We start from the raw sequence: 19,851 nt of genomic DNA, 5'->3' as shown, positions 1-19,851 counted from the left end.
GAGATGCTTTGTGGAAGCCAAATGCCCCCAAGTGGGGTAATGGAAAAAAAAACGTGCTTTAGTGAACTAAAGAGTTAAAATAAAGTTTAGTATATTCGACTTTGGATTACAAGTGAGTTTCCATGAGAATGATATTAGGAATGGTGCAAATTTCACAGGAAAAAATGGAAACATTGTAAAAAAAAGTCTAATGTTTAAATTATGTATTATTTTTTCAGGAATTGGACTTGATTTTTATTCCCAAATTGATGGATTTTTTAATAAATTTGAACTTATGTTTGCCTGCCTATAAATGGTAAGATTCCGATATGGAAGGCTATTCCGCATTGGTTCCCAAAATATCAGTAGTAAGAAACAAGAGCTACAATTTTTTTTTTTATATTTTTGCGAAATTTTTGCACTTGTTGCTATAATATTTCCCTCACCTGTAAATATAAAAACAAACTAGCGATTTTTTTTTAAAGAAAAACTTCGCAAACTAAACACCCCTACCTAGAACAGCTAAAATGGCAACAATGGCCAGTCGCAGAGAGGACCGTGCGCTCGTATATCTATCAGTATATGTAAAAAAAAGGTTTTCGATTTCGATATACTAAACTGAACGCAATATTTCAATGAATCGGCACACATACTGATACATACAAGAAAAATATCAATGAACTTATACAAATTAAAAAAAGAGACGAAAACCAAAAAACAATCTTTAGGAGAATAAACGAAATGAGTAAAGGGGAGAGAATAAAGAGTGCAAGTAATAAAGAGACATTTGATTTTAATATTATGTATCTCATAGAAACAAATGTAAAAAATATAAATAAAACAACAACAAAAAATAAAGAAATCTCTACACTTTGATTGAATGAAGTAGAAAAACAGAAGACAAAAAAAAACAATATGGAGACATTTTCTTACTGAAAAACACACATTTACAAACAATTACATTTCTACGGAATATAAGTGTGTGTGAATATATAGGAGAGTAGTGTAATTGTAGGAAGAGAGTAACAAGTATTTATGATTTTTGTTGGTGTTTTGATAAGGGTTTTAAATAATAAAGGAAAATTATTGTACATACCTGCTAAAGTAACGTTTACATTGCTGTTGAGCAGCTCAGCACATTCAGTCAGTCAGCACAATTGTATACTTTCAATACTCTACACTCATTTTCAAACAAAAAAAATAAAACACACACAAAACAAAAAAAAACTTTGAGCATTAACATCCAACCATCCACAGAATGTTTGACTGTTTAAAAATTATTGGATGAAAATCACTTTACTCGTGGCTGTAGTCGTTAATGGTTTGTTTTTTCCTCTGTTGTTATTCAAAACGTATGGTAACGCTCTGGTGGTGTGCCTTGGAACTAAAAGAAGAAAAAAATAATAATAATTTACATAAATTAAAACCAAACAAAATATAAATGAAATTATTAATATTGAAATAACCAAAAATCCATAATTAATTTAAAAAATACTTAAATTATGTAAACTTAGTGTTTTATAAGAATTACAGTGTTTTTTTATTTTGTGCAACAAAAGAAGTAATAAGAAAATATTCTCCAAAACAAAGTAACAAACAACAAAAAATAAATTGCTTAGTACTAAAGCTACAACAACAACAAAATACATACACATCAATAACAAAAACTAAAAAAAATTTAAGTGAAAATAAAAAGAACCTGTAACAAAATAAATTTAATAAATAAAACTCCGCTTAAAAAATTGTTTATTAAACAAAATAATTTAAATTATTTAACAGAAATATTACAATATTTGTAATAAAAATTGTACCCTACGCTTTTGAAAAACAAAACATTAAGCAAGAAAGAAAATAAAAAACAAAAAGCCATGAGTAATGTCAAGTTGAGACACAAACAACTAAAGAATATCAAATAAGCAGAAAAAAAATACCAACAAAATGCAAAATACAACAAAATATTAAGAAAAATAAATAAATAGCAACAAATACAGAATAAAATAAAAAATAAATAAATATTAAAACGTTAAGAAGCAATGAATGCGCTAAACACAACAACAACAACCAACCATAAATACAAATAATGTTTGTTGTCGTCATTTGCCTCTGTGCTGCTGTTCCTCCGTTCTCTGCTCTGCTCAGAAGATAATTTTTATTTTATTTAGAAATTAGAAAATGACAAATGGTTGATGAATTTCGTAAGATAACAATAATGTGCTAAAATAAACTTGAATCTACAAACAACAAATATAAAAATAATTATAATAATAATAAAAAAAATAAAAACAATCAACAACAACAGCATTAACAATTTTACACTCAAAAAATAATAACAATAGAAAACAAAAATTTTCTGCATGTTTGCTTACATAAACAACAAAGTTTAAAACGTGTGTGTGGAAGTGTGTCTCTTATAAAAAAAAAAAACAAAAAGTAAACAAAACAAAGCAAAGCAGAGAAACAACAACAACAAAAACATAAACAAACAAAATGCCTGAAACCGAATATGAATTTATTAGCAAGGAATGGTTGCAATCGGAATTGCGCACCGTTTCCGGTTGCTCTTCGTTGCGCGATGCCAAAGATTTAATAATATTAGATTGTCGCAGCTCCAATGAATTTGGCGAGTGCCATATACGATCGGCTGTTAATTTCTCCATACCCAGCATAATGCTGCGACGTCTGGCCGCTGGCAAAATCGATCTATTGTCCACCATAAAATCACCCGATCTTAAAGAACGCATACAAAATGGCTATAAAGTTAGTCTGTTTGTGTTATACAATGATGTGGCTGCTAATGGTGGTGGCGGCTTGCAAACGGCAAATAGCAATAATGATTCATCCTCAGCTCCCACTCTGCTATTATCTTCCCAACAATCCTCTTCCATGGATGTTTTGGGTGGTTTAAATGTGGGCTCTGCTTTAGGCAGTCCTGATTCCACCATAAATGTTTTACATAAACGTTTGAAACAAGATGGTTGTCGTGTGGTCGCCCTACAAGGTAAGTTTCAACTACATACCTATCTAGACAGTCAAAATGTTGTATGTAGTAAATTTAGGTCAGTCACATAATCATAAATAATCTGTTTAAAGTTTCGAAAAAAAAGGTTATTGACTTGTTATCTTAATACCTATAGCCCTAAATGTTGATTTTTTTAATACATACTTTTCTTTTTATTTAGTTTTCTTTTTTTTTGTAAAGAAAAATATTGCTTTATAATAAATTGGTTTACATTGAAAAGTAGACATAAAAATTATAACAACAAGTATTAAAGAAATTTCAGTATTTTTTTATATTTAACATTTATGGCTGTGCTGTTTACTTTTAATATTTACACAATTTAAACTTTTTTTTATAACACGAACAGCAACAACAAATTATTTACTTTTGATATTACAAATTACATTAAACGTTGAAATAAATATAAGAAACAGATTCGTATGTCTTTTGTCAGTGAAATGTTAAACATTTTATACGCAGTTTTTATTAATAAATTTAGGTGGATCTCTAGAACACAAATTCCAATTGGAATCAAGAAATTTTGAAATAAGACAAACTCATCAAGTTTATATAGACAGCAAAGGTTCGAAGGAATTAATTCTTAACTCAATTTTCAAAATCAATTAAAATATCTCTTATCCATTATATTAATAAATTCATTACGAATTAATTCAAAGGCTTAGTTCCTTAGTACTTCAAAAAAGAATGAATTCTATTCAAATGATGAAAACCTTTGAATGAAGCAATAAAATTTGATTTGCAATTCATTCAATTGCTGAAATTTTTTTTTTTTTTTAATTCTGAATAAAAATTGTATTGAATTAAGCTGAAACTGAATTAATTAATTCGAAGTGCTGATCTAAAGGCTTCACAGATTAGTCTTACCGCCGACTTTTTGCTTATATCTCTGATTTTTAATATAAAAATCCTTGCAGTGAAACTAAAGAATTTGTTTTGTTGGGAATGATTTTATGGAATGGATTGCTGACATTTTTTTAATTCTGAATTAAGATTTTATTGAATTAAGCTGAAACTGAATTAACTAATTCGAAGCACTGATCTAAAAGCTTCACAGATTATAAATATCGAGAAAACACTAAAAACTCTTGGGTGTATGACTTAAAAATTACAATATAAATTAATTCAAAGTATTGGACATTGTTAGCTATGACCTTTTCCCACCTTTCTGCCAACATATGGATTCCGATTCAAAAGAACTGCTCATCTTTTGAGGTCAAGAACGAATCAATCCAATATCGGATACTCTGTTCTGCGTCGATCGAAACAAATAGTATTCGTAGGGGGCAAGTTCTGGACTATAAGGCGGATGAGGCAAAACTTTAACCAACCTCTTCATTTTAAATTGTTTTTAGCAGGTATTGCAACATGTTGCCCAGTATTGTAATGATGGAATATTACAGTTTCATGTCTGACTGCATATTCTGGGCGTTTTTCGGTCAATGTTCTCTTCAAACGAATCAGTTGCTTTCGGTACAGGTCTGGTCAGATTTCAGCAGCTCATAATATATAACACCCTTTTGCTACCACCAAATATAGACAATTTCCTTAGCTTGGCTTTGGTGTCGATTCGGCTGGTTGGCCGAACTTCACATACGATCTCATACGCTTTGGGTTATCGTAATGGATCAGTTTTCCATCGCAAGTAATGATTCGGAGCAAAAATGATTTAATTTAATAGCATTTCAAGGTCTCTCAGCTTTAATTCCCCTGCTTTTTGAATGAATCCTGCTGCTTGCAAACTTTCTGAAATTGCTGCTTGAGTAGCTCTCAATGATTTTGCATGATCTTGTTGAGTTTGACAACAATCTTCATGGAAAAAGGCCTCCAATTCATGGTATTCAAGCTTGTTTGGCTGGCCTGGGCGATATTTGTCGTTCATGACTAGCACGTTGAAACCGATGGAACACATTCACCATTGAGCTATATGAATCTGCCCAATCTATTCTAAAACCAACCAAATTTTATATTATTTTACAGCAACCAAGTTTATACAAATAAACACATTTTGTCTTTTAACTATGAATTATACAAACTTAATGGAAAATATTTATTTTGCTATCGTTTAACCTTCAAGAATAGGTCAACATCCAATTAGACCCTGTAGATATTCCTACCCCAATTTGCTATTGTTAAAATCATACCATACTAATTAATAACACCCTGCCTTATATATGTTCTAAATGTATTTATTTTTCCAAATATCTGTGTATAACTGTTTGTAAAACTATTTGCTTATCTTATCTTTGGCAATCATTGAAATACACACAAATTGTTTATATTTATTTTTAATTTGCAAAATCGTTGAAAAAAAAACAAAAATCTAACTTTATCAATGGAAAAAAATATATGTACATATATAAAATACTCGTAAAAATAAATTAATGGGCTTTAGAAAGTCATTTTATTTTCTAGAGATAAAAAAAATACAAAAAAACTCTTTTGTTCCATACAATTTTGCACTTAAAGCTTCAGCAAGATGTGCCGAGAGGGGGGAGGTAGGACCAGAGATGCCTGCCCAGTACTTGTGTAAATAACAGACTGTAGACATTCATATATAAAAAGGGAAGCGTGCTATAGCTACAGTAACCCTGGTCTCTGCTCTCTACGAGTACAATTCACTGTCATTCATAACACAGTTAATTTTTGTTCGTTTTTTTTTGTATTTTTTTTTTGTTCTGTTTCATTTCGCAGATAAAGTTGTTGTTGTTGTAGTCTTCGTACTCGTATATCAATTCATTCATATTGAAATGTAATGATTAAAAGGCAACACAAACAACAAAAAGAAAAACAAACGGAAAGAAAGACTAACTGACTGAAAAAAATGACACATACTCGTTTCCCTTTGTTAAGGAGGAAGAGGAGTTGAAAGAGGAAGTTGAAAGCTATGAAACATCATCAATTGATATTTAGTGCAAATGTAGGTACAAGTAGCAGTTCGAACATTAATTTATATGGCAAATCAGGAAATAGAAAAGTGTAATGTTGTTAAATTTGAAATTTAGACCTAATAAAGACAGTTTGGAGACAGTTAGTTCTACATAGAAATTGATAACTGATACAAACTATATGAAAACTTTTTTATTTAAATTTTTTTGTTGGAAAAAAGTTCTTGTACATTTCAATTTATTAAGCTAAAACGTTGAGGAATTATGTCAATATAAAGATAAATAAAACATTTTTGTATGCATGACTAATGTACTAATGAAATGACTGATTCTCACTAATTTGAGAATTTTATTTTTCCATTAAAAAATATTTTATTCTGATAATTTTTTCTTCTATTTTCAAAATCAAATGAAATTTTATCTCTTAACAATTCCATTAAAGAATTCAAAATAAATTTCTATTCTATTTCAAAATATTTACAAATTTAAACAAACTCATAAAATATAATTATTTTTCTTTGGGATCTTAAAATTGTTTCAATAACTCTCATATAGATATCACTTTAATTCCCCGAATTTTGATACAAACTTGGCAATAACTTTTTTATTATATATAGTTTTTACTGAGGGCGTGTCAATAAGTCCGTGACTTTTTAAATTTCCCGCCTTTTAGCTGAAAGGGCAACACTGCTCCTGTCAAAAGGGATCTGTCAGTTGACTCCTCTCAAAATTTGAACAAGCAGCATCATTTAGTTTATGTTTGACAGCCATTGATAGCAGACTTCTTCGTGTCTTGAGGGGAAATTGGAAAAAAGGAATTTAGTCTGCTCATTGAGCATTACACAAACCATAAAAAAAGTATTTCACGGAACTTTATTCACAAATTCACGATAAGGTACTGGCCGATCGCAGGTTGAAAGTGCTAGAGATTGAGGAAGCCTTAGGCATCTCAAATGGCTCAGTGGTTTAAATTTGGAATGATCACTTGGGTATGAGAAAGCTTTCCGCAAGATGGTTGCCGAGTTTGCTCACAATCGGCCACAAACGCAATCGTGTGACAACTATGCAGGAGTTTCGTAACCGTGGACAAAACGTGGATTTACCACAACACACCAGAGACCAAACAACAATAAAAACAGTGGGTTTCTCGGGATGAATCGGCGCCAAAGAAGGCCAAGGTGGGTTTGTCAGCCAATAAAGTCATGACGACCGTTATTTGGAATGCACGTGGAATAATTCACATTGACTACATTCAAAAGTGTAAAACAATCAATGGCGAATATTACCAAAGTTTATATAAGAAACTTTGGTAAAAGCTCAAAGGAGACTATGTTGAAAAATAAAATGTTTTTTTTATCCAAAAACCTGAAAATTTTACTAAAATTTATTATAGGATTTTAATGACATTTGAGAGAAAAATATGCATTTTTTCTAAATAGGATACATTAGCCATTGCCAAAACTAATTTTTTTAAAATATTTTCAAAACTTCTATACCAAACTAAACTTTTTTTAATATTTTATTAAGCAAATTCCAAAAATTTAAGGATCGTTGTTTGGGATAATATTAATAATATATAAGGCCATAAAAACAATAAGTGATTAGGTTCAATACCTTCATAATTTAGTCCTATTCGGCAATCGAATTCACCTGATTTTGATAAAAACTTAATTATTAGATATAATTTATCCATTATGTTCAGTTTTTAGTAAAAAATAATAAATCAATTTTAGAAATCTCAAATCAAGTTAAATACATACTTTACATTTCAACAAATTCGCAAATATCGCAAATTCACTTTATCATACGGGGTCAAAGATCACAAAGGTACAATTTTAAAATATTTAAGATTTTTCCCTAAAGTTTCATCAAAATCCTTTAATGAATCCATAATAATTGAAACGGTGACGAATTTTTATGAATTTATTAGCGAATTTTGATGGAACTTCAGAAAAATTTGCCATGCGGTTTGAGTTTAGTCAAAATTAACCCTTTAATGTCATTGGAGTCATAAAAAGCCCATTGTTTTAAAACCCTTAAAAATACTGCCTGTTTGTAACTGACTTTATAACATTTTCTTAAGGATTTTTTTAAAAGTTAATGAATTTAAATAAAAAAAAAATTTGCCAAAATTGGTTTTGGTATCATTTTGATTCCAATTAAAAACTAGATTTTCTAAGCTTCATCTATACAAATTAAATAAAACAATTTGTTTATATAAAATCATTATCCCCTCTACTACTTCTAAGTCAACAAATATTTTTAGTTCCATATAGTTGAAAAAATATTAAATGAAATGAATAGAAAAAAAAGCAAACGAAGTATTTAAATTAAAATCAACCAGATGCTATTAATTTACATGTCATTTCATTATATGAGCTATTTTTCATTTAATTTCTTATTTGTTTTAAACTGCAACAGCAACAAAAACAACAACTAAATATACATACAATGTTTTTACGCATTTCACAATTTAAAATAACAAAAAAAAATTAAAGCATATTTGTATGCCAGACCAGACCAGGCCAGGCCAGACCCGACCAGAACATCCAATAAATGCATGCAACCAGTTTATTTTCCATATTTTTGTTGTTTTTGTTTTTTATATGTTTATAATGTGTTCCTTTATTTCATTTTTTGTTGTTGATGTTGTTGTCTTTCTGGGACTACTTTAATTAATAAAATGCAACCACAATTTAAATAAAGATGATGATGATTCTGTTGCTGCTGATGAAGATGATGAGAATGATATTATTACTCATTCACTCACATCTTTCTTGCATTTGCATTCGTACACACACTCTCATTCTCATGTATGATTTTTGTCAGTCAGTGCATTTTCATTTTGTGGTTCATTCGTTGTGTTGTTTGTCAGTCTGTTTGTTTGTTTGCCTGTCTGTCCATCTGCCCTGTCTGCTGTTCTGCTCTGTTATGCTGGGCTGGGTTATTGAAATAAGTAATAATAACAGAGTGAGTGCTGCTGTAAATAGAATTTTATTACAATTATACGAGTAACTTCCGTTCTGTAAATTGTTATAATTTCTAATTTGTAAAGTTTAAATTGTTTGTTTGTATATATACAAAGCACATACATATGCTTTTATGTGTTTTTTGTGCAACAACAACAAAATGCTTCAAAAATTAAATTAATTTAAATACTCTTTATTGAGCGAGCGAGTGAGTTGTTTGTTGCACTGCACATTGGGTTATTGACGTTTTTTCTTAGTTAATTTGCCATATATAGATCGTGGGGTGTCTGTGTGTGCAGATTTTTATGTTTTTCTGTGTTTTTATTAATAATTTTTTAATGATACCAGACATAAGTTTATTTTTAATGGTTTTAAGTTGCAATAGGGTTAAAAAATGTAGTAAAGTTTTAGTAATAAATTTCCTTAAAGTTTTTAGAGATTTTTGTTATTGAAACGCAGCTAATGCGGTGCATAAAATCCGATATTTAAAGAAATTTGAATATATTTTTTAGAATGTATTGCAAAATATGAGCCAAGTTGTTTTATAAACTGCAGAGAAATTTATTAAAATATTTAAAAAATCATGTTGTCTTATTTAAATATCAACAATTGAGTTAGGGAAGCCTGCTGTGCCGAATCTTATAAACCCTTCACCAAACTATACTTCAAAATTAAAATTTCAAATATTTTTAGGTAGACAAATTTGTTTTTTTAATGTTTTGGAAATACGAAATTTTCGATTTTTTTTTTTTAATTTAATTTTTTTGAATTTAAATTTTTTTTTTTTAAATATTTAGCGAAAAAAAACTTTTGGTGAAAAAAAAATTCAGGTTAAAAAATATTTTTTCCGATTTTGACGCATTGTTGGTCCAACTTACTATGGACTTATATACGTCGTTGCAAAGATCTTTGAAATATCTATCATTAGATATCCATATTGTCTATATTAATGACTTAGTAATCCAGAAATAGGTCAAAAATCGAGGATGTCCTGGTTTTTTCCTTATATCTCACCATTTGTGGACCGTTTTTCTCGATTTTAAATAGCAACTGAGCCGGAAGAATTCTGGAGATATTGATGTATGAGTCGTGTAAGTTATTTGACAGACAGACAAACGGATGTGGCTTAATCGACTCCGCTATGTATAAGGATCCAGAATATATATACTTTATAGGTTCGGAAAATTATATTGTGGAAATTACAAACGGAATGACAAATTTCACCTTCGTGAGAAGGGTATAAAAACAGAATTTTTGCTCCAATGAAAAATGTTGTACTTTTGAAGATCAACAATGAATTCAAAGCTGCGTTCAAAGATGTTCAAAGCTTTCCCATTTTGTTAAGCAAGGGGTGCAAAAATCGTGCCGAAGCAACCGCATTATCTGATAAATGAGTAGAGGATCTGAGGTTTATCCTCGATTTTGGGTATTTGTTCTTTCATAGTTTCTAAATCCGAACATTCTCCGGTCTCTTCCTTATTATGGCAACTTCTGAAAATAGTCGTTGAACCTCATGGCGTTGTCATAGTTTACTGGATTTCGCCGCAAGTAGATAAGGCTACTGGTATCAATCGGGGTTGTCATAGAATCCAATCATGGTCGGAATCGGTTTTGAAAACGACAAAAAAAGGAACATTTGACTTATGAAATCCAATGTAATTTTTTGTTTAATCGATTAAGAATTTAATTCTAGATCGAAAATAAAACCAATAACTTTAAATTTCACAAGACCAATGTACTTTTTCAGTCGTTTTCAAAACCGATTCCGACTATGGATTCTATGACAACCCCGATTGATACTTATATACTTGCGGCGAAATCCAATAAGTAGATTCATCCATGTCGATTTTGCAAATAGCTTTTTATTGGACCAACCTGGGCTGTTTCTCCTGTTGACATGTTGCTCTTGGACTAGTGATTTGAGTTTAATCAAGAAAATGTTCAATGATATCAATCACTGCAGTGTGCCCATCAACATCCTTTGACCTTTAGTAGTAAACCTACATAATTTTACTATTCAATCGAGGTCGATGGTGGTTATAGTAGCAAATGACGTGAAGGTCATCCTAATTCGGTTGATATGAGGCATGCCTCATCAAATGTTCCACTCACTTTAACTAATTCATGAACATTTGAAAGTTGTGCTTGCGATGTGATTTAGATCAACAAAATCTTCCATGATTTTTGGTTATAACAGTCTGCCTATCAATTTCCTTTGTCCTTTAAATAAAGCACTATTCTTTTGTAATTTATTCGTGGTCGTCATTGGCATCAGCACGAATTTCGTGAAGGTCGTCCAAATTTGGCTGTGCCGGAAGTCATCGATTCAGTACCACAATATCGTCCTGTGATTTACTGATGATCAACCCTTTGTTACTAAGTTATAAAGCACCATTCTTTAGTAATTCAAATGTTGTACCATTTTGTACATTGACTTTATGAGATAACAGATAGCTCAATATCGTCATGTGATTTACAAAGATCATCCTCATTTGTCCTTTAGTTATAAAGCACCATTATTTTTTAATTTAATCGTGGACTTTAGCACGAACTTCGTGAAGGTCGTCTAAATTCGGTTATGCCAGAAAATTTAGACGTCATGCGTGATACGATACTACAATATCGTAATTCGATTTACTGACAATCTACTTTCTTTGTCATTTAGATATAGAGTACTATTCTTTTTTAATTATTTGTGGTCGTAGTTGGCTTTATCACGAATTTCGTGAAGGTCGTTCAAATTCGGTTGTGCCGGAAGACATCGATTCTAGGGAAGAACAATACCACAATATCGTCCTGTGATTTACGGAATATAACTTTCTTTTCTAATTCGAATGTAGCCGTCGCTGACTTCAGAACGAATTTCGTGAGGTAATCCAAATTTTGTTGTACCAGAAAACATTGACTTTATGAGAGAACAGATACTACAATATCGTCATGTGATTTACAGAGACTATCCTCATTTTTTTGTTTGGTTATAAAGCACCATTCTTTTTTAATTTAATCGTGGTGGTCAATAATTTTAGCACAAACTTCGTGAAAGTGGTCCAAATTGTGCCAGAAAACTTCAATTCCATGCGTGATACTGCTATATCGTCATGTGATTTACGCACAATCAACTTCCTTTGTTCTTTAGTTATAAATCACAATTTTGTAATTCAATTATGGTCGTCCTTGGGAAATCGGAAATGTCAAAACTGACAACATCCGGAAAATTATCATAAAATGATGTCTTCGGATTGTTACACTACAATTTGTGTGCGTGAAGTAGTTGATAAAAATTTAACATCAGGAAGAGTACAATAAAGCAATGATTTCTATAACTATTTAGTGAAAGTATATAAACTCAAGCTTTAAATATGGAAAACTTGGAAGTCCCTCTGCCTACCTATAATTTCCAATCTTACTGTTTAACATCTATACATCAAAATTGTGTTCATTAAGGCTACTAAACAGCCTTGCCTGCACCAGCAGCCAAACAGCCATCCAGTCACACAGGTCAGGCTGACTTTACAATGAAAAACCCTTTCAAATTCTCATTCTCATCTCCCTCATATTCATCAATTTCCTTTTCCACTTCTCCACTTAAGTAGTAGTATTTAGTGTCAATAACCGCTTAGTTTTTAGTTATAGTAGGTCTAAATAAAAATCAAGCCAACCAAAGCGAACCATCCAAAAGCAAACCGAACGACGGATGCCTGGTTAGTTATGATGGTCCGGCCAGCAAAATTCAATGGCATTCGACAACAAACGTCATCATCATCCTCGACAGACTGAAAAATCTTGTGTGGATGAAAGAGTGTGTTTGTGTGTGTTTGTTGTAAAGTTTCTCAAGTGCGTTTAACATTTTCTGCTGCCTGCTCAATGTGATGAGCAGCAGTTTAATACGCCGGCACATGCGGATATTATTGAGTTTAGTTTTTTGTTTTTTCGTTTTGGGAAGCTTTTTTCCTTGTACTCGTTGCAAGTGTGTGTGTTTTTGGATTTGTTGCTGCTGCTGTTCTTGTTGTTGTTACTGTTATTTTGTGTGTGCTTTGATATTTACGCATCAACAGGTCGTTGTTTGTTGTTTTATCAAACATATTCGTACATTCTTTTACTGTGGACTGGGTTTACTTTACATTCTTTCTATATACAATTTGCAGCACCAACCAACCAACCACCTCCACCATCCTCAACAAACATGCAGCCAAGCAACAATAACAACAACAACACTCCACAACATGTACAGCAGGGCTGGGCAATATTAATTACAAATTATCTATTAGGAAAGAAACGAAAAATTTCTTCTGAGTTCGATAATATTTGGTTTTCCATGGCCCTACAAAATTTAAAGTTCTCTAGAATTCCGAAATTCGCCTAGTTTGGTTTTTATCATCTTTTATCATCAAGAACGACTCAAGCAAATTTCAGATACTCTGTTCTTAAGTGAACCGTATCCCAGAGAGAGCGTTATGCATCGACCGAAACAAATAGTAGTCAGACGGGACAAGGTCTGGACTATAAGTCAAAACTTCCCATGCGCTTATTTCTAAATAGTTTTTAACAGGTATTGCAACATGTGTTCCAGTGTTGTCATGATGGCATATTACCGTTTCATGTCTAGCAGATTCTGGGCATTTTTCGGCCAATGTTCGCTTCAATCAAATCAGTTGCGTTCGGTACAGGTCTGGTTAGATTTCAGCAACTCATAATAAATAGGACCCTTTTGCTGCCACCAAATAAAGTGCAGCATTACATTAGCGCCATGGATATTTGGTTTTGGTGTCGATTCAGCTGGTTGGCCGGGTTTCACATACGATTTCTTGCGCTTCGGGTTATCGTAATGGATCTATTTTTAAACGCAAGTAATGATTCGGTACAAAAATTTTCTTTTAGAGCGATCAAGCATCATTTCGGCAAAATCGTCATTCAAGATCTCTCAATGCATATGGTACCCAATTTCCCTGCCTTTGGGTTAATGCTGTTGCTTGAGTAGCTTCCAATGATTGTGCAACCTTTAGTTGAGTTCTACAACAATCTTCATGGTGTAATTCTTGGTTGGCCTGGGCGATCAATGTCTTCCATGTCAAAATCTCCACTACTGAACCGCACAAACCATCTGCCGATCGTTGAAACCAATGGAGCACATTCTCCATAAGCTTTGGTGAGCAATCGGTGTGCTTCAGCGGCACTTTTTTTTCAAATTATAGAAGTAAAGCAAAACTTCCCGCATATGACGCTTTGTTGGAACAAAATTCAACATTTTCAAAGCAAAAAAAAATAAAAATTTTTTGTTAATTTCCAATTAGCTTTTTGCAAGAAATAAGAAAAATGTTCTAAGTTTTCTTATATATTTCCCTGAATTATTACTAAACCTGTGTTTTTTTTCTTTTAAATCAGTTTAAAATTGTTGCCATTAATTTATAAATTTGTTCACCACCCCTGGCTCCCATGTTTTGGAAAATACTGCAGTGTTGCTTTTTTTTTTGTATCTCCTCGTCTGTTTCTTGTTCTTCTCTTATTGTCGTCGTTGTTGTTGATATTTATTTTTTTTTTCTTTATGTCGTATGTTTCTGGGTTTTTGTTGAATGTTTTTTTCTCTCTCCTTCCCTTTTATAGTTATAAAGAACGTACGACAATGGCGTTGCTTAGGAATTTTCAGTTCATATCTTTTCATTAGCTTTATTTTTTTTCATTTTCAGAATTTAACTGATTTTTCTTGAGTTGTTGCTGCTGGTCGGTAGAAGTGGCCTCTTTCTCAATGCCTTTTATGTTTATTGTGATTTTTTTTTATTTGTACACAATATTTTATAGTTTATATTGTTGTTTTTGTGTTTTTCTTAGCATTGGATTTAGTTCATGTCATCTTTTTTTGGTTAAAGCAAGCTGCTGTTGTTTTTTAGTGTTACTTTTTTTATATATAAATATTATTTATTTATTTTGTATTTTATATGTGAGAGAAAGCCTACTTAACTAAACTAAAAGGAAAATTCAGTTTTCTTTTTCTTAACTTAACATTTTCAATAAAAATTCTTTTAGTTTAGTTACATGAAACTTTAATTATGAACAAAATAATTATAAATTTAAATTTGTTTAATCAGTCTTATTATATTACCACTGCTAAATGTGGTTAACCTGAAAACAAACATAAAAAAACCAACCGCCAAAACAACAAATTATAGAAACCCACACATTGTTTTATATTATTTTTTTAAATAACAAATCGAAAATAAAAATCTATCAACATAACGCCTAAATATTTATAAACACTCGACACTTATGAAAATCTGCTCTATTCTGGACAAATTTGGAATTTGATTGTTGGCAACACAAGAAAATTACAATTATAAACACTTGACACTTTTAAGATTTATGGAAACATTTTTTAACTTTATTCTTGCTCTAAATAAAATAATAAAATGTATAAAAACTAATTAGCAAATTAAATTATGTATTTCAGGGGCGGCTTAGCAGTTTTGAAAAATTATTAAAACTTTAATATTATCTTTGTGAAATTGAAGCAAAATTATTTCCCGAATAGGGCTGAATATGAAAAAGTTAAAGAGTTGAAATAAATTAACAACTTTTAAGCTTAACAGCCAAATATGGCAACGCCAACACTAATATTTGTTTTTTTTATTATTATTTTCTTTTGTAACCTGGAACGCCAAATAGTTTGTGGTACCACACATTTAAAGAAAAAAAACTGAATTAATATTAAAAAAAAACAGTTAAATAAATATATACACTAAAATACACTCTAAACACTGACAAAATTGATTACTTGTATATCGGGGAACTGTCACTACTTTCAAGCGGATTAGCAAAGAAGTACGAAAGTACGCCATTGTTAGCTATGAACTTTTTCCATCTTTCTGGCAACATATGGATTCCGAGCCAAAAGAACTTCTCATATTTTGAGGCCGAATCATGCCAATTTCGGATAGGTACTATGTTCGGAAGTGAAGCGTATCCCCGATTGAAACAAATAGTAGTCGGACGGGGCAAGGCCTGGACCAACCACTTCTTTATAAATACTTTTTAAAAGGTATTGCAATATGTGGCCTCGCATTGTCATGATGGTTTAATGTTTGGTCGCATATTCTGGGCGTTTTTCGGCCAATACTCGCTTCAAACTAATCAGTTGCGTTCGGTTCAGGTTCTGGTCAGATTTCAGTAGCCATAATATATGCCACCAAATAGAGAACATTAGCTTATCGCCATGGATATTTGGCTTTGTTGTCGATTCGGCTGATTGGCCGGGCTTCACATACGATCTCTTACGCTTCGGGTTATCGTAATCGTTACATTTTTCATCACAAGTAATGATTCGGTACAAAAGTGATCTTCTTCCCAATAATTTCTGTTCATTGTTGAAGAATCGTTATTTTTTTTTTAGCGAAAAAACGGGTTTTTAATCAAAAATTATTTTTTTTTTGTGAAAAATAAAAATTCGTTTTTTTAGTGAAAAAAAGAATCTGTTTAAGAGTGAAAATTTGGGTTTTTAGTAAAAAAAAAAATTTTAGTCAAAAATAAAGTTTTTAGTGGAAAATTTAGTTTTTAGTGAGAAATCGAGTTTTTACTCGCTTTAGTTTTTAGTGAAAAATTGTTTTTTAGTGAAAAATCGACTTTTTAGTATATGATAAATATTATATAAAAATATCGTTGTTTTGTTTGCAAAAAAGAATATTTAAAATTCTTAGAAAAAAAGTATTTGGCCATATGAGATTCTTATTCATAGTCCATTCAAAATTATCAATTTATCATTCCAAAGTTATTACAAAGAATCATGGGCAAAATATTGTTTTCATATAATAAAATAAATTTTTATTTTAGATGAGACTAAAATCGTTAAGTCCTTTTGCATATTCAATTATTTTAATTAAAAAAACAAGTAGCATCACTTAAATAAAAGGAAATGCCAAATTTAGCACAACATAAACAAAGTTGGCTACTCTTTATCTCTCACTCTCTCTCCCCCTATCAAGTTTAAATTTCTTTTGGCAACATTTTTAAGAAATAAAAAATACATGCGTGTGTTTGTTGTGTCTGATTGCGTCTGTCTACCTAATTGTTTATAGGGTATTATCTTTTTTAATTTAATTCTACTCAATAAAATTCTAGTTGAACCCAACCCACACACATTCACCAAAAAAAAATATATACGAACAAATGCTGATTTTTTAACACTTTAAAAGTAAATAAATTAAATGTATGATCGTTAAAAAATAAACTACTAAAAGCATGCAGCATATTAACGCACATGATACAACTTAAATACGACAAAACACCAGCACTAAATAAAATTAAATGAAATACAAAAAAAAAAAACTAACGAAAAATTCAAAAATAACATCAACGACAACAAAAATAAAAAAAATTGCAACAATAAACGGTGTTGTTGGCGATTTCCGGTCGTTTTGTTGTACTACGGTCATATAAAAGAAGAATGAATAACAGCAGACCCCAATATCTACAACAAGTAGATGGTAAAAGAGACAAATGGACAGACAGAGACAGAAACAGGGACAGCCACAAACGCAACAACACTTTAAGCTTAGTTAAAAAGCGGACGTATAGAATAAATTAAATGACTGTGAAGAATTACAATATGAACGTTTTTTTTTCTGTTATTTGATTTTCTTTATCTTTTCTTTCTGTTTTTTTTTAGTTTTTTTATTTTTAATAATATTATTATTACAATAGTGGGTGTTTTTTTTATTTCCAAGCTTACAAACTTTATACATAAATAAAGTAAAATAAAAATAAAGAATTTAAAGGAATTTCAACTTATACTTGACAGGGACGGACAAATGTACGTTCGCTTGGTTGCGTTATGAAATTACAAGAATTATGAGTTTTTTTTTTTTTTGTTTAGTAACAATTCTTATTATTGTTTATTATTAGTAATCTTGTCTTTTTCTAAGCTTCCTGTATAAATAAAAGAAAACTAAATGGTGAAACAACAATTCCACGAATTTGCTTTTTTCTTTCTTTTTTTCTACCAGCCCTTTTGGTATGAAATATATATATGGACAAGACCTACAATATAAATAGTATAAAGTTTATTTGTTTTGTTTGGTGTTTTTAATAAATATAATTTCTGTTTTTTTTTTTCATTATTTATAAATATTTTTTTTTGTTCAATATTCTTAGCACGTTTCTTGAATGGCAGCTACCTAGTATATACTTGAAGTATATTTCTTTTTTTATGCAAATTAGTCCGCATTAAACCGAGAGTATACAACAACAAAAAAGCTAAAAAAAAGTAAATATTTTTTCCAAAACTTAATAAGCCCACTCGAAATATAAAAATGAACAACAAGTATTAGGCAAATCATAATTAAAAATTAATAAAATTTTACATAAAAACAATAAAATTGTTTATTAAAAATTTGAAGTACCAACATTATTAGTAACTTAAATTACATATAACACATGTACTGTTTATAATTAGAGACTTCACTTAAAGATCAATGACTTTAAAATTCAAATTATGACATTTCCCTTCCATTAGTTCTTCTTTTTTATGTAGAAATATTACTTTGAGTCATTTAAAACCCTAAAATTCCATTACTAAACTAAACCTAGAAATTCCTTCACATATACACTTTAAATAACGGTTACTTTTAATAAAATACCATAAACAGAACAGTTGGCAACATCAACTCCACAATGTAAACAAAAAACCCATAAACAGAGCAGCAACCGTTAACTTTTAATAAACCACCATTAAAATCATAGTTGGCAACGCCAACTCCACAATGTAAACAATAGAACCATAAACAGAGCAACTACCGACATACACACAAACTAATAAGAATTTTTATAAGACAAATTTTCTATAAAATAAAAAAAGCATTATTTTACAATTTGAACGGACCTACGCACTATTAAGCCCATATAAACCTACCACCCTCCTTCTCCATATGTGTAAATTTTGTTCATGGCATTTTAAACATATACAAAGTTCATTTTAATTAATACATTTTACGATCTATTTTTTCTTCATTATTATTATAATTTTTTTTTCAGTTTTTTGTTTCGTTGCTCCAACACAAATAAATATATAAAATTTTGTTTATTTTTCTGTTTGGTTTTTTAAGCAGGAAGAAACAAAAAGCAGCAGCAATGTGGTAGAGCGCAAAACAACAACAACAACAAACTAAAAACAAATAAATCCCTTTGTTTACATTTCATAATTTAAACAAACAGTATTTTATACTTCCCCCTAATAAATTCTGTTTTTTTTTGTTCTGTGATCTGCTGCAATACCATCATCATACACAGAGATATTTCCTTATGGTTTAATGGGCAGACAGGCAGACAGTAGCGCCTGACTTTATCACAACAATTACTATCAATACATTGTTATTGGAGAAGGAAAGAAGAATTAATTAATTTATATCTATAGTTTTGCAGCAATAAAACAAGTTAATTTAGTTCAAATAATCTAGGGATTTTTAATATACTAAAAACAGAATTAAAAGAATAGTCAGAGTCTGAACTAACAATTGAGGAATAGACAGAGCCACGGTTGAACTAAAAATTGAAGAATAGACAGAGCCTGGATTGAACTAAAAATTGAGGAATAGACAGAGCCACGATTGAACTAAAAATTGAAGAATAGACAGAGCCTGGATTGAACTAAAAATTGAGGAATAGACAGAGCCACGATTGAACTAAAAATTTAAGAATAGACAGAGCCTGGATTGAACTAAAAATTGAGGAATAGACAGAGCCACGATTGAACTAAAAATTGAAGAATAGAAAAAGCCTGGATTGAACTAAAAATTGAGGAATAGACAGAGCCACGATTGAACTAAAAATTGAAGAATAGACATGAGCCACGATTGAACTAAAAATTGAAGAATAGACACAGCCTGGATTGAACTAAAAATTGAACGAAATTTTTGAATTATGCTGACTTTAACTGATACTAATTTTGAATTAGAATTAGTGAAAGAATCAGCAAGACGTGGAGTCCATGTTTAAATTCGGTTGCATGTCTTTGCAT

At 30.6% G+C, this 19,851-nt stretch overlaps 1 protein-coding gene and 1 long non-coding RNA gene across 2 annotated transcripts in view; one reads left to right on the top strand and one right to left on the bottom strand.

Moving 5' to 3' along the window:
* LOC135953282 (uncharacterized) overlaps positions 1–1,357 on the bottom strand; it is a 58,061-nt gene extending 56,704 nt beyond the window's left edge. The window contains exon 1 of the long non-coding RNA XR_010576203.1: positions 1,076–1,357. This is a non-coding gene — a long non-coding RNA (uncharacterized LOC135953282). The remainder of the gene's footprint in view (positions 1–1,075) is intronic.
* Positions 1,349–19,851, top strand: part of Mkp3 (Mitogen-activated protein kinase phosphatase 3) — a 32,326-nt gene continuing 13,823 nt past the window's right edge. The window contains exon 1 of the mRNA XM_065503100.1: positions 1,349–2,977. Within this exon, the coding sequence (XP_065359172.1) occupies positions 2,467–2,977 (511 nt within the window). The 5' untranslated portion in view covers positions 1,349–2,466. The remainder of the gene's footprint in view (positions 2,978–19,851) is intronic.

The sequence above is a fragment of the Calliphora vicina genome, chromosome 3 (genome assembly GCF_958450345.1).
Source record: "Calliphora vicina chromosome 3, idCalVici1.1, whole genome shotgun sequence".
In the NCBI taxonomy this organism is placed as follows: Eukaryota; Metazoa; Arthropoda; class Insecta; order Diptera; family Calliphoridae; genus Calliphora; species Calliphora vicina.
The sequence above is the reverse complement of the archived record's forward strand: the minus strand, read 5'-3'. Positions and strand labels throughout refer to the sequence as shown.